Source organism: Plecotus auritus, assembly GCF_963455305.1.
Source record: "Plecotus auritus genome assembly, chromosome: 12".
NCBI lineage: Eukaryota > Metazoa > Chordata > Mammalia > Chiroptera > Vespertilionidae > Plecotus > Plecotus auritus.
The window spans coordinates 45,472,469-45,486,629 of NC_137778.1; the positions used below are offsets into that span (position 1 = coordinate 45,472,469).

A 14,161-nucleotide genomic window follows, 5' to 3' on the forward strand; every position below is an offset into this window, starting at 1 on the left:
ACTTTTGAACTGGGTATTTCAACATGATTAGAAGGACATTTGGGAAAAAGAAAAAAAAAGACACAGCTGCATTGGCCGGGAATCGAACCCGGGCCTCCCGCGTGGCAGGCGAGAATTCTACCACTGAACCACCAATGCCCACATGCTGAAGTGGCTGTGCTAGCGCCAGAAATGTATTTTTTCCTGCTCTTTTGCCGAACTATAATTCATTTTCTTTTAAAAAAACATGTTTAGATGGCGTTTCGTTCTTATTGAGTGGAACCTAGCTTCGATTCCTTTCTCCTAACAAAGAACAGGTAATGACTCTGGCGCGATGTTTCTTTACCAGTACACCTGCAAGACCGGGAAGAAACACCTGGACACACTCCACACGCCCGAGAGGTCTGCACACACGCTTCTGCATTTGAGTGTAGGTTGGGGGCCCAGGAGGGCTCACAGCTCCGGTGGTTCTGGGATTTGTGTTTGTAACCGCAGGAACAGCTCAAAATGGCCCCATTCTGGTCACACGATACTGAAACAGAACAAAACGGCAAGTCATGAGGCATGCTAAGAGGGGAGAACTTCTCGGCGTGCCCCTCCACACACCCCCCACGTCCCCCCATGGAACCCAAGACCCAGGACATGACAGGACCTTGACCCTTTCGGGGGGCGGGGGGAGGGGGGGATCCGCTGTCCAGGAAGACCTGGTGCTGACGCCCCTTTATTCCAACGTCCTCCAGGTAAACCTTGCGGGTCTGGCTCCCACTGACCTGTCTCCCCTGAACTTTCATAACCCGCCCTGGACTCCGGACCCTGGATGGGGTTTGGGCTGTTGAGCAGTAACTTCCCCGCACTCCTGGCTTAGTCTCTGAACACAAAGCGACTCTGATTTCCCCACTGCAATTCTCAGTGTGCCGTGTTAGGCTCTGCCAGAGCTGGGTGGATGAACTCTTGGTTTGGTAACATAACCCCCTCCCCCGCCCCCTTTTATATGATTTTTAAAATCTTTTTTGTTGAAAGTATTACATGGGTTCTCCTTTCCCATCCTCCCCCCAGGCCCTCACCACCCCATTGGCTGTGTCCCCGGGTTATGCATGTATGCACAAAAGTTCATTAGTGGGTCTCTTCCCAGCCACCATCCCCTGCCTTCCCTCTGAGGTTTAACAGTCTGTTCCATGCTTCCACGGCTCTGGGTCTATTTTTGATCATCAGCTTATTTGGTTCATTAGATTCCACATATGAGTGGGATCATGTGATACTTATCTTTCTCTGACTGGCTTATTTCGCTCAGCATAATACTCTCCAGGTCCCTCCAGGCTGTTGCAAATGGTAAGAGTTCTTTCTTTTTTATTGCTGGTAACATAATTCTTCATGTGGGCCTTACCACAACCTTGAAAACAAGTATTACTTCCATTTGTTTTCAGATTTTAAAAAAAGTCACTAATGTTAAGTAACTTGACTCGGATCATTGGGTTCTAAGTAGTGTGCCCTGGTGCTTCTCTTTGGAATAACTAACTTCATTTCTATTTCAGACTCTGGTTTCCCATTCAAACTATTCCTTTTTCCAGGGTTAACTTCTGGGTTTGTGTGTGTGTGTGTGTGTGTGTGTGTGTGTGTGTGTGTGTGTGGTTTTCCCCCCATTGTTAACTTCTGCATGACTTTCCCCCAAAGGCTTGGCTATAGCTACCTTGGTCACTGTTGCTTGATAATTATGCAAAACTATAATGAGAACTATTTGCAAACCCTACTTGGAAAATTGAAATACCGTGTTTTCCCGAAAATAAGGCAGTGTCTTATATTAATTTTTGCCCCCAAAGACACACTAGGTCTTATTTTCAGGGGATGTCTTATTTTTCCATGAAGAAGAATACGGTACACATTTATTGTTAAATGAAAATAAAGGAAATTTATTACCTGTATACGGTACGGTAGTACGGTAGTTGTCAACACAAACCAGACAAACTGTGAATCCTACAGTATCAAGAATTTACTCATTTATTCAATGACAATCATGTCATCATCTTCTGGAACATCATCATAACAATCCAATTACTGAATTTCCTGGTGAATTTCTTGTGACTACATTTCTTTCAGAATCAGTGGACCAAATCTCTCATGTTTAGCAATAGCACTGTCTTTAAATGAGTACTTCTTGTCAAGGTAGTCTGCTCGCAGTGCATTTGCAATGCAACTGTCAGTGATTTTCTCCCATGAATTCTTCACCCAAGTCACAACTTCTTGCAGTTTAGGTTTCACAAAGTTTCCACGCTGATTTCTCTCCATTCTATTTTCAACGTAGTCATTAATTTCCATGCGCAAATTGTCTTTGAATGGCTTGTTTATTGCAATATCAAGAGTCTGGAGATAGGCCGTCATTCCTGCGGGAATCATTATCTGATCTATTTTTCTTTCGTGAAGAAATGTCTTCATGTCTTTAGCGCGGTGAGTGCTGGCTGCATCCCAGACTAGCAGACCTCTTTGGCTTCCTCGCATAACAAGCGGCAGCATGAAATCGACCCACTTCCTTAGAACTGCTTGTGTGGCCCAGGCTTTTTCAGTTTCAAGAATAAAAACGCCCAAAACACGTTCAATCTTTTCCTTCTTGCCCTTAGAAATGATTAAGGGTGGGATTTTAGTGCCATCCAGACGAATTGCCAAAATACAGGAAACACGTGCACTTTCGTAAGCAGTGGAGGGAATGTATGCCAAGGAGGCACCCCGCTGTTCAATTGTTGTTTGAGATGATTGGCCCATAAACACTGCAGTTTCATCCATAGCAATCATGTTGGAAAGACTGTATTTAGAGAAGTCAGCATCATCAATAAAGGACTTGAATGCAAGTGCTCACTTAATAACTTGAGTATCTTCCAACCTAAACAATGTTGTAGATCTTCTTAAAGACAGTTCACTTCGCTGAAGGAAATTATCTAGCCAGTGTTGTGATGCTTTAAAGTCTTCGGGGGCTATGTCAAACTGTGGTGCCATTGCAAGGGCAAATTCTTGAATCTGAGCCCTATTCACAACCAAAGCCTTTGCTCTCCTGTCAACAACCCATTCACAGATCAGGTCTTCCAGCTCAGAAAATAATGTTTGCCGACCTGATCCACACTTGCGCTTTTTAGCATTTCCCTTGTCCACTTGTTCAATGAGGTTACCATACTCTGCTCGCCATTTTCGGACCAATCGGATACTCAACATCTTCTCTTTGCAGAAAGCAGTAAGATTTTGGCCCCAAGAGTCTTCCACGATTCCTTTCTTGTACTCCACAGAGTAGCTTTTTCTTTTTGCGCTCATTTCTAGGGGTAAAAAAAAAAGGAATTGGGGTATCAAGGTGGGGGAGGGGGATCACTCAAAATGACACAGGGGGGAATCAAAATGGCACAGGAGAATCAGAGGGGGGATTACCATTTTAGTAACCCCTTTTGATCCTCCTGTGTCATTTTGATTGCCCACTCTGATCCTCCTGTGTCATTTTAAGTGATCCCCCTCCCCCACCCCTGTGCCACTGAACACCTTCACCAGACATCCCCCCTACCCCTTTATCAGACATTTACCCCCTGGGGCCTGCCTGGGGACTGTCACTGGGCTTGCTGGGGCCTGGATCTGGGCTGGAGCAGGGTCTGCCACTGACCGAGAACCTTCAGTCATCATGAAGGTGGCCGCGAGCATCAGGTAGTGTCACCAGAGACAGACCAGCACTCACCACCTTCGCCGCGTCCTGTCCGCTCTAATCCTCTTGTTCTTCTACATGCATCTGCGAAAGTCTCCTCCTCTCTCCCGCCCCGCGATCACCACTCACTCCGACCTCCGCTTTGCCTCCACACAGCAGTGACGTCAGGACTCCGCATAACTCACTGGTTGCTAGACGCCAGTCGGGGTGGCCCTAGCGACCAGTTTACGGTAAATTAATTTTCATTCTGAGACAGAGCCTGTGGGCCTTATTTTCGGGGGGATGCCTTACATTTCACTCAGAAGGAAACCTGTAAGTAGGTCTTATTTTCAGAGGATGTTTTATTTTCGGGGAAACACGGTAGTAGTCAAATAATACACACAGGTTTTCCACTTCAAATTCACCCTTTTGCAAAGCAAATTCACTTTGGGGTGAAAACAGAGTGAAGTAACACAATAGAGCTATTTTCTCTTTTTTTTTGTGATTGTATTCATAGTTAATGCATGCGTTCAGGCCAGTCGTATTGACTAGCATTCGCTAGGTGATCAATTGATACGTATACATATAGTGATTTGATCTTACATTATAAACAGTTTTCTTTCAATTGGCGAGCCCCCGTTACTTCAAATCACAAAGTACTTACAAAAATTACACTTTCCTATAAATGGTATGATACTAAGGCAAGTTAAATGTTAATATGCACATGTAATAACTGAGTCCAGTCTAGAGAGTATGCATCTGGGAAAGACAGACCTGCTTAATTCTATGTGGTTTGTTACATTGCTGCCGACAAGCTGCCGGCGGTGCCTTTACTGCAGATTGCACTCGTCTCCAAATCCTGAGGATGAATATGGAGGACGCTTTCCCTTTATACTTTGGTTTCTTTGTTTCCCAAATGTGGCGGCTTCCGGACCTTTCTCAGGCTTTGCAAAAAGCCCCGTGTTTGGGGTGGGGGACGGAGATTACACCCAAAGGCCTGGCCTGGCGCTAGCACTGATAACCCCTCCAGGGGTTGTGTATGGTTCATGGTTTAAGGCCTCCGTGAAATGGGAGTGTTCTGGGAAACAGGTTCTGCAAGGAAGGACAGGCATCAAAGGAGTTAATAATCGGCCAGCAAGAGTGTGCGCTAGAAGGCAGGTTACTGGCACAGATTCAGATTGCTAGCCGTGCCCCCCTCCCAATGTCTTATTTCCCCCTTCATTATACTGTACACAAGGAAAAACATACATCACATCAACATGTTCTCTTTTTTCTCTGAACCTAACTTTGTGATACTGTTAATAGGCTTTTTACATATTTTGATTCCATTAAGGTATTTTTACATAAATCTTGAATATTTTTTCAGACCCTGAAAATGGATACATCAAACACTGAATCAAGCTCTGGAAGCTCATTGCCAACACGCGTACGCTGAGGAATGCATTGGAAATTGAGGGATCCAGATCAAGAAGCCCTGTTGTCCGATGTAATAATCTGCCCACATACGATCGTACCAGCCACAATTAAAAAAAAAACACACGGCTTTGAGTACCAGGAGCCCGGTCGAGATGGAGGCTGATGTACACCGAAGCTGGCAGTCGCTGGGTACCGCGGATAGATTGGGAGCTGCGGCCTAGCGGTCTGGGCGTGGAGTTCGCCTCAGACGCAGCGGGACCGCCCTGATCTGAGAAGGACTTCGGGCACAATGGAAGACAAACGCAACATCCAGATCACTGAGTGGGAACACCTGGACAAGAAGAAGTTCTACGTGTTTGGTGTGGCAATGACAATGATGATCCGGGTCAGCGTCTACCCATTCACCCTCATCCGCACTCGGTTGCAGGTTCAGAAAGGCAAGAGCCTCTACCATGGGACCTTTGATGCCTTCATTAAGATCCTGCGAGCAGATGGTGTGACTGGCCTCTACCGGGGGTTCCTGGTCAACACCTTCACCCTCATCTCGGGCCAGTGCTATGTCACCACTTACGAGCTCACCCGGAAGTTTGTATCTGACTACAGCCAGAGCAACACAGTCAGATCACTAGTGGCTGGTGGCTCGGCCTCTCTCGTGGCCCAGAGCATCACAGTGCCCATTGATGTGGTCTCCCAGCACCTGATGATGCAGCGTAAGGGTGAGAAAGTGGGCCGCTTCCAAGTGCGAGGGAACCCAGAGGGACGAGGGGCAGTTGCCTTTGGCCAAACCAAGGACATCATCAGGCAGATCCTGCGGGTTGATGGGCTTCGAGGCTTCTACCGAGGCTATGTGGCTTCACTGCTTACCTACATCCCAAACAGTGCTGTCTGGTGGCCCTTCTATCACTTCTACGCAGAGCAGCTCTCATCTCTCTGTCCTAAGGAATGCCCTCACATTGTGTTTCAAGCCATCTCAGGGCCCCTGGCTGCAGCTACTGCTTCCATCCTCACCAATCCCATGGACGTCATCCGAACCCGAGTGCAGGTTGAGGGCAAGAACTCCATTATCCTGACCTTCAGACAGCTGATGGCAGAAGAGGGGCCTTGGGGCCTCATGAAGGGCCTCTCAGCCAGAATCATCTCAGCCACGCCCTCTACCATTGTCATTGTGGTAGGCTATGAGAGCCTCAAGAAACTGAGCCTCCGACCTGAGCTGTAGACACTGGTAACCTGTGTGGGAGAGAAGCCTGCTGTTTCCCACACTACTCTGGGTAGGGGACGGAGTAGGGAGGATAGCACCCTCTCTAAGTGCCCCTACCACATACCTAGCCCTGCCCTGGGCCAGGTGCCCTGTAGGGGGCAGGAACGGACACTTTGAACTGCTCTTGCTGAAGAGGCTCCACACCTACATCTCCTGTCCCCATTATTTAGTTTTCTTACCAAACTGGCTCCCTCACTCAGTCCCTGCACTCAGTTCCCTGCCCTAAGGAAACCCACCCTCCCCGCTAGTCCCACTCTATCCCTCCCGTTAACCCTTCTTCTGGCTTCCCTTTCCATCTGGGTCCCTGAGATCCTGATAAGAGCTGTACATAGAGCTTGCTTACTGCCACTGGTTCTTCCACGTGGGTCGTCAGCCCAGATTCCAAGCAGTTGCCATCAAGCCTTTTCCTGCTTCGTCTCTTAGGCTTATTTTTATTTTGGGACTGATTCGCCGACCAGACTGCTCTGCTTTTTCCTGCCCCTGGGGGCAAGGTGCCAGGCACTTTTGCACAGGGAGTAATAACAGCGAAAGCTTCAGAGTGCTCATCCTCTCTTTGGAGTTATTAGATTGGGAGAAATGTTAATACTTTATCTTGTGTGTTTATATTGTTTTAACATCCGTGTACCAGGTTACTGTCTTTGTCCTACTAAAGCACCTATCCAATCCTGCAAAAAAAAAAAAAAAAAAGAAAGAAAGAAAGAAAAAAAAAAAAACAAACGGTTTTAATAAAATGTTATGGTGATGGTAGAACGGTAAATGAATCAGCTGCAACCACCAGTATTAAAAACAATATGACAAAGTCAATTATTTTCCAGTTTAAGAATGGTTGTGTTTATAGAAAAAAAAACATGGAGGTGAGAGTAGTAGCAAGTTAAACACCTTGATATTAAATGAAATCGAGCAAATAATTGAAGAAAATCTGTGCATAACTTTAAAAGGAATTCGTGACAAGATTCTTGAATCTGAATATGCAAAACCATTATAAGGGAAATTATAAGTAAATACGTATTTCTGACATTAAAAAAGTATTTTATGTTTATTACTATATACATGCAATAAAATATTTAATTTTAACAACTTTGAATAAGATTTATTTTTGTTACAAAGCTTTTGAAATTATTTTAGTGCAAAATTTTGCTTTGCAAAGGGTGAATTGAATTTCATTTGCAAAAGGTAAATTTGCTTTGCAAAGGGTGAATTTGATTTGCAAAAGGGTGAATTTGAAGTGGGAAGCCTCTTCCTACCTTGTTCACCCAGGACTGTAACAGACAGTAAAGCGATCTGAAGGAGCACAGGCATCCTATTTTTTTTTTTTTTTTGTCTTTCTTAAAAACCAAAACCTGCTCATCTATTCTAGTGACAGCTGAAGTCATTTGTCAGTCAGATACATAGTAACTTTCTTAAAATAATCCTAATAATTTTACACCAAACTTGGCAAATTGAAAAAAGGTTATTCTAATATTTTGGACTCTTTTGTTTTTGTACTAATTTTAAAATTCAATCTCTCCACTTTATCCACCCTCCTCTTGACACATCTGTCTTAAATAGAAAGTATTCAAGTTAAACTTTATTATTATGGAACTTAAAATTGCAGAGGAAACCCATCTGAGTAAATAAAATGGTGAAGGACTCTGACCAGCCCTTCTCTGCCCTGTTGGCCCCAAGCAGGGGGCAGAGGACACGGGTCACAGAGGAGACCACACGAGCAGGTCCTCCCACATGTTTCATCGATTCCGGGCTCTTCTGAAGGAAAGGAGTGAGGCGGCCACTTTCTGAGCCTTAATGCTCAGTACTGACTCCTGGTCTTAATGAGTTCCAGTGAGAAGCGCTCTCTCTCTCTCTCTCTCTCTCTCTCTCTCTCTCTCTCTCCCCCTCTCCCCCCCACCCCGTGTGTGTGTGTGTGTGTGTGTGTGTGTGTGTGTGTGTGTTTGCGCGCGCTTTGGGAAGAGTAATCTTTCCTCGGAGACCTCACACTCTCCCAACCCTTGTTAGAGATAATTAGTTCAGGGAATTCTTTAAAAAGAAAGTTTTACTCCACAGGGAGAGGCAGAAAAGGAAGTGTCCAATCCTATATCAACTCTGAAACCCATAAGAAGTTCTTTCTTTTCCACCTCGAACCCTGGGAACCGGCTGTGTTCCCTGTGCTGAGGGAACCTCAGAGCCCATCTCCCTTCCGAGAGCGGGAGCCGGGTGGGTGTTCAGGGCCCCCGGGTGGTGTAGCTGCTGTTTGCTCATCAACATTCTCGCTCCTTCCAGGTCCAGCTGCTCTTTCTCTCCTTCCCCTCCTCACAGCTTCCCTGGATGCCACCTTCGCTTTCTCCTTGTTTCCACTCTGGTCATCCCAAGTGAAGTCCCAGGAACGAGAAAGAACGCTGGACATGGCATGTCTCAGGCTGTCGTCAAATCTGGTAGGTTAATGATCCCCTTGGAAGAAATGGGACTCAGGCCTCTGCCCATTCATCCGCTTTTGGCTTTAGTTGTTGTTGTTTTTTAAACCATAGACTAGAGCTGAATTGTGGGCCGTTAGACATAACATGCACTTTAACGTCGGCTTGATCAAGTAGTAAAGATGGTGATTAAATGTCACGCATTCTATGAGAAAGCTGGAGAGAGATGAACTCACTTAATAGAGTTATTATCAAAAACATGAATTAAAAGAGGAATGGAATCTAGTGAACTGGAAAAACCGTAAGAATAAAATACTGAGCCCCAACCGGTTTGGCTCAGTGGATAGAGCGTCGGCCTGCGAACTCAAGGTTCGATTCCAGTCAAGGGCATGTACCTTGGTTGCGGGCACATACCCAGTAGGGAGTGTGCAGGAGGCAGCTGATCGATGTTTCTCTCTCATCGATGTTTCTAGCTCTCTATCCCTCTCCCTTCCTTCCTGTAAAATATCAATAAAATATATTTTAAAAAAAATACTGATTCTGGTCTGTGTCGCCAGAGAAGATGTTGAATAACAGGCTCTCAGTAACTGTGCTGTTCATGTTAACACTGGACTTTTAGCTCCAACAAGGAGGGTCTGGGTTACTCTGGACTCGGTGGATTATTCTGGGACATTCCATAATGACCCTCTGACCTCCTGGAGCTGCTTTGAGCATGAAATGAGGTGAGCTATGTCAACTGGTGAACATTCCTGCCTACTTCACGAGGTCCATAAGCATTAGTTACATTAATATTGAAATGATTTGTACTTTATACTGTTTTTTCTTTCCTATTTTGAGATATTTTAAACATATGCAAACTTACAAAGACTAGTAGGAAATGTATACATATACTCCACTCTTCAGAATTAATAGTTATTCATTATGATTATACGTCCAGCTATTTTTAAAGAAATAAAATGTTGTAGATATAAAGAAGGTCCCCATCTCTGACTCAGTTTCCCACGCTAGAGACAGTCACTGTCATTGGTGTGGTGTCTACCCTCCCAGGTCGTTTGTATACACATATTTGTTTTTTCTGAATCGTTATGTATGTAATTTCCACTTTGGAAGAGGCGGAGAGAAAGCCCGCAATGGTGGCGTGCTGGCTTCGCTGCGAGTGTTGGCCATCAGTTACCTAATCACTGGACGGTCCTCCCCCGAGATGGTGTCACTGCGTCCATTGCACTGGGGGCGCTGCTGCAGCCTCTGGAGTGAGGACTTGGACGATCCTGTGATTTCCAACAAGCGTCCGTTCCGAGGTGCAAAGCCTTAGTGAGAACTCTTGTCGGGAACACGTGCCACCCGCTGATTTAATTTCTGAAGCACTCCAAGAGCCGCGGAACCCTATTCTGTGCCCGGTCACCTGAGAGATGGGATACATTCCCTTTCACTAAGCGTCACAACTCCATTACTTCTTAGGAACTGCTTAGGTAAGCTTGCAAAACGATCAGAATGATACTTTGCCCCTGAATAACTTACATTATTCAATAAATTCCCCCAAGACAGAAGAACACTGCCCAATAATTAAACGTGTAAAGTGTCACAAAGCGCCTTGCCAGAGAGGCTCAGTGGCTGAGCATCAACCTGTGAGCTAGGAGATCGCAGGTAGATTCCCAGTCAGGCCACATACCCAGGTTGCGGGCTCAGTCCCCAGTGTTGGGCATGCAATTCCCAGTAGAGGGGGTGCAATCCTCAGTAGGGGGTGTGCAGGAGGCCGCTGATCAGTGAATGATTCTCTCTCGTCACTGACGTTTCTCTCTCTTCCTCTCTGAAATCAATAAATATATACGTATTTTTTAAATGAAGTGTCAAAGACCCAAAAAATCTTTCATTTCTGTGGGTTCATAAGAGATAGATGCATACAGAATCCATGTAGCTTTCCTGGAAGTGGACTTCTTTGTGAGGAAAATGTAAACAAGAGGGTAGAGAGACTCTTAACACAACACTGACTATTAGTTCCATTGGGATTGAGTTCTGGCAACAGCTTGACTTCTATGTTTTTTGTCTTTATAGGAAAGCATTCCCACTTCAGAAATATCACCCAACCCCAGGGTCAAAACACACCATGAGGATTTAAACATCATTTCATCAGAGGTTTAGGATAGGGCTGGGCAGGGGACATGGTGGGGTCATGGTAGGGTCCTCCCCCGAGATGGTGTCACGGGGGAGGACCCTACCATGGTGGGAGGGGGGTGCTGAATAAAGAGAATGGATGGAATTGAATGCTGCTCACAGTAATGAGGTCATCTTCTTTCCAAGATTCCCTGGGTCCGTGGTCGGCAAACTGTGGCTCGCGAGCCACATGCGGCTCTTTGGCCCCTTGAGTGTGGCTCTTCCACAAAATACCGCGGCCTGGGCGAGTCTATTTTGAAGAATTGGCTTTAGAAGAAGTTTAAGTTTAAAAAATTCGGCTCTGTTGACTAATGAGTTTGCCCACCACTGCCCTGGGTCCCTTTTGCCCTGGAGTTGGATATGACTCTGGTTTCTCCAGTGTTGATGAGACGTTGTCTAGAACGAGATTTCAGCCCACAGCAAGCTGAGTTCTCTGATGCGGAGACACAAGCCATCCGTCCTATCTATGGATTACATGTGACTAGACGATTTGGTGCTTCCTCATTAAAAAACAAAAAGGAAAAGGTAGACAATCTGGAGTGTTCATTCCTGCCAATCTGAGAAGAATGATGCAGCCCTCGCTGGTTTGGCTCCGTGGATAGAGCATCAGTCTGTGGACTGAAGAGTCCTGGGTTCGATTCCAGTCACAGGCACATGCCTGAGTTGTGGGCTTGATCGCATGAGGCAGCCAATTAATGATTCTCTCTCATCACTGATGTTTCTCTCCCTCTCCCTCACCCTCTCCCTCTCTGAAAATTTTAAAAGAATGATGCAGAAGGTTGGTGAATAATCACAGCCAGGAGCCTGAAAATCCCCAAATACTGTACTCCTCAGACCAAACAAAACAGGAGCGCCGCTGATGGAAACTGGGTGGGGCACCCAGCACCCCCACCTTTCCGTGGTTCTACTTCACCAACCACCCACGGGGAGGGAGCACAGCCACACTTGTCACAAGTGCTCCTCTCTCTCCTGACAGGTGGCACGTGGTCCCAGGTGATGGACAACGTGAGTTCTCCCGAAGGCTTCGTCCTGGTGGGCTTCTCGGACCGCCCCCGCCTGGAGCGGGTCCTCTTTGTGGTCGTCCTCGCGTTTTACCTGCTGACGCTGCTCGGGAACGTGACCATCATCGCGCTGTCCGCGCTGGACTCCCGGCTGCACACGCCCATGTACTTCTTCCTGGCCAACCTGTCCTTCCTGGACCTGTGCTTCACCACCGGCTCCGTCCCGCAGCTGCTCCACAACCTGCGGGGCCCGGACAAGACCATCAGCTACCTGGGCTGCGCCACGCAGCTCTTCTTCGTCCTGGCGCTGGGCGGCGTGGAGTGCGTCCTGCTGGCCGTCATGGCCTACGACCGCCGCGCTGCCGTCTGCCAGCCCCTGCGCTACGCCGTCCTCCTGCGCCCGCGCCGCTGCGGGGAGCTGGCGTCCCTGGCCTGGCTGAGCGGCTTCGGCAATGCTCTCATCATGGCGCCCCAGACGCTGATGCTGCCCCGCTGCGGGCACCGGCGGGTGGACCACTTTCTCTGCGAGATGCCGGCCCTGATCGGCATGGCCTGCGTGGACACCATGGCCCTGGAGGCGCTGGCCTTCGCGTTGGCCATCGTCATCATCCTGGCCCCGCTCACCCTCATCCTCATCTCCTACGGGCACATCGCGCGCGCCGTGCGCAGGATCAGGTCCGCAGCCGGGCGGCAGAAAGCCTTCCACACCTGCAGCGCCCACCTGACCGTGGTCTCGCTCTTCTACGGCACCATCATCTACATGTACCTCCAGCCGGCCAACACGTACTCCCAGGACCAGGGAAAGTTCCTGACTCTTCTCTACACCATCGTCACTCCCAGTGCCAACCCCCTCATATACACCCTGAGAAACAAAGACGTCAAGGAGGCCATGAAGAAGGTGCTAGGGAAGGGGGGTGCAGAGATGTAGTCAGAAGTGCTCCCAGGGGGGCTTCTCTTTGGACCAGCCTTCCGTACCTGTGGGCAGACCAAGCACATACAGGAGTGCTCTGACACCACCGGCCGGAGAGACACTTAATGAGACGTGGAAGTCACTGGCTCTGCTGGGTTGGGACAGTGCGGTGTTCCTAAGCTGACAATCACTTGCATTCCTCTCAGGTCCCTCTAAGTCAAGCCTTCCCCACTGGGGACGCTCCAATCTGGGACCCGGCCAGAGCTCTGCTTGCAAAAATGCCTGGTGTCCTGAATGTAGAAACGGGCATTTTGTGCCTATGCCAGCTTCCATGACAACAGTTTATAACGAGTAGTCCTCAAGGTATCTGAAAAGAACGCACTTAGAAGTAGGGAAGTAGTTATTCTGTCTAGAAAGTTCAGTTGTACTTTTGTAATAAGTGCCAAATGCCTGAAGAAGAGGCACAACAAATTGTCCGATTATCTAGCGCTCGGTGCCTCCAACACCGCAACCCGGGTCCCTAATGTGGGTCCTGCATAGTTGGAATAATTTATGTAATTGAGTTTCATGATATTTATGTTTGACTTTCTGAGGCTATATGTGTGTGTGTATATATATATATATATATATATAGAGAGAGAGAGAGAGAGAGAGAGAGAGAGAGAGAGAGAGAGAGAGGTAATATGCAAATTAGGCCGGGACACCGAAACGGGTCACAACCGGACAGGAGGAGGTTGCCCTTGCAGGTGAGGCCCGGGGCGGAGACAGAGACAGGGGGGCCTGCTCCAGCCGGCATGGGCTCAGGCAGCCCCGGAGTGGACACAGGCAGAGTGGCAGGGGGACGCTGGGAGTCAGGCGCAGGTCCCGGTCCCCCCGCGGGGCACCTCCTCGCGCTATTTCAATAAAGTAGAGAATAAAGAAGGATGCAAAGAAAGACCATAAGGTATTTGTTTCAAATAAAAGGAAGAATTTCTTGCTTATAGTCAATACTTGATGCTTCATTTATGACAGAAGAAAACTAAGGTGTTGTCTTAAAACTTTTGAAGGTTGTTCATCTCTGCTTTCCCCATACATCATTAGATGATCTTGGACAGAGGCTGAGAAGAAGAAGATGGGCTCTGGGGAGCTGTTGGCATCTTTATGATTGGGTGACGTTGGCTTCTTCACGTTCACATGAGTGACTGAGGCCCCTTACCAGTCGTAACAGAAATTTAGGAGTATTGCCACCATTATCGTTAGGAACTGGATAAAAGATGAACTTAGCAATTTCTCAGTTAAACTCCCTCAAAAATTTTAAGAAAGTTCCGGTCAATCTAGAGTCCTCAGAAGAAAACAAAAGCAAACACCTAATAAATTGTTCTCCAAATATATCATTTTCAGATATAATGTACATATTTTCCTATTCTGAGC

At 47.3% G+C, this 14,161-nt stretch overlaps 2 protein-coding genes across 2 annotated transcripts; both read left to right on the top strand.

Moving 5' to 3' along the window:
- Positions 1 to 5,188: 5,188 nt before the first annotated feature.
- Positions 5,189 to 6,260, top strand: LOC308237550 (solute carrier family 25 member 44-like; the record flags this gene model as incomplete). The annotated part of the gene is made up of 1 exon (XM_080648294.1): positions 5,189 to 6,260. The coding sequence occupies exon 1, from the start codon at positions 5,334 to 5,336 to the stop codon at positions 6,258 to 6,260; it is 927 nt and encodes a 308-aa protein (XP_080504420.1). The 5' UTR covers positions 5,189 to 5,333.
- A 5,576-nt stretch (positions 6,261 to 11,836) lies between these two features.
- On the top strand, positions 11,837 to 12,769 carry LOC308237317 (putative olfactory receptor 2W6; the record flags this gene model as incomplete). Its single annotated transcript, XM_080647880.1, has 1 exon — positions 11,837 to 12,769. One exon carries the CDS (start codon positions 11,837 to 11,839, stop codon positions 12,767 to 12,769), a length of 933 nt encoding a protein of 310 aa, XP_080504006.1.
- Positions 12,770 to 14,161: the final 1,392 nt, after the last annotated feature.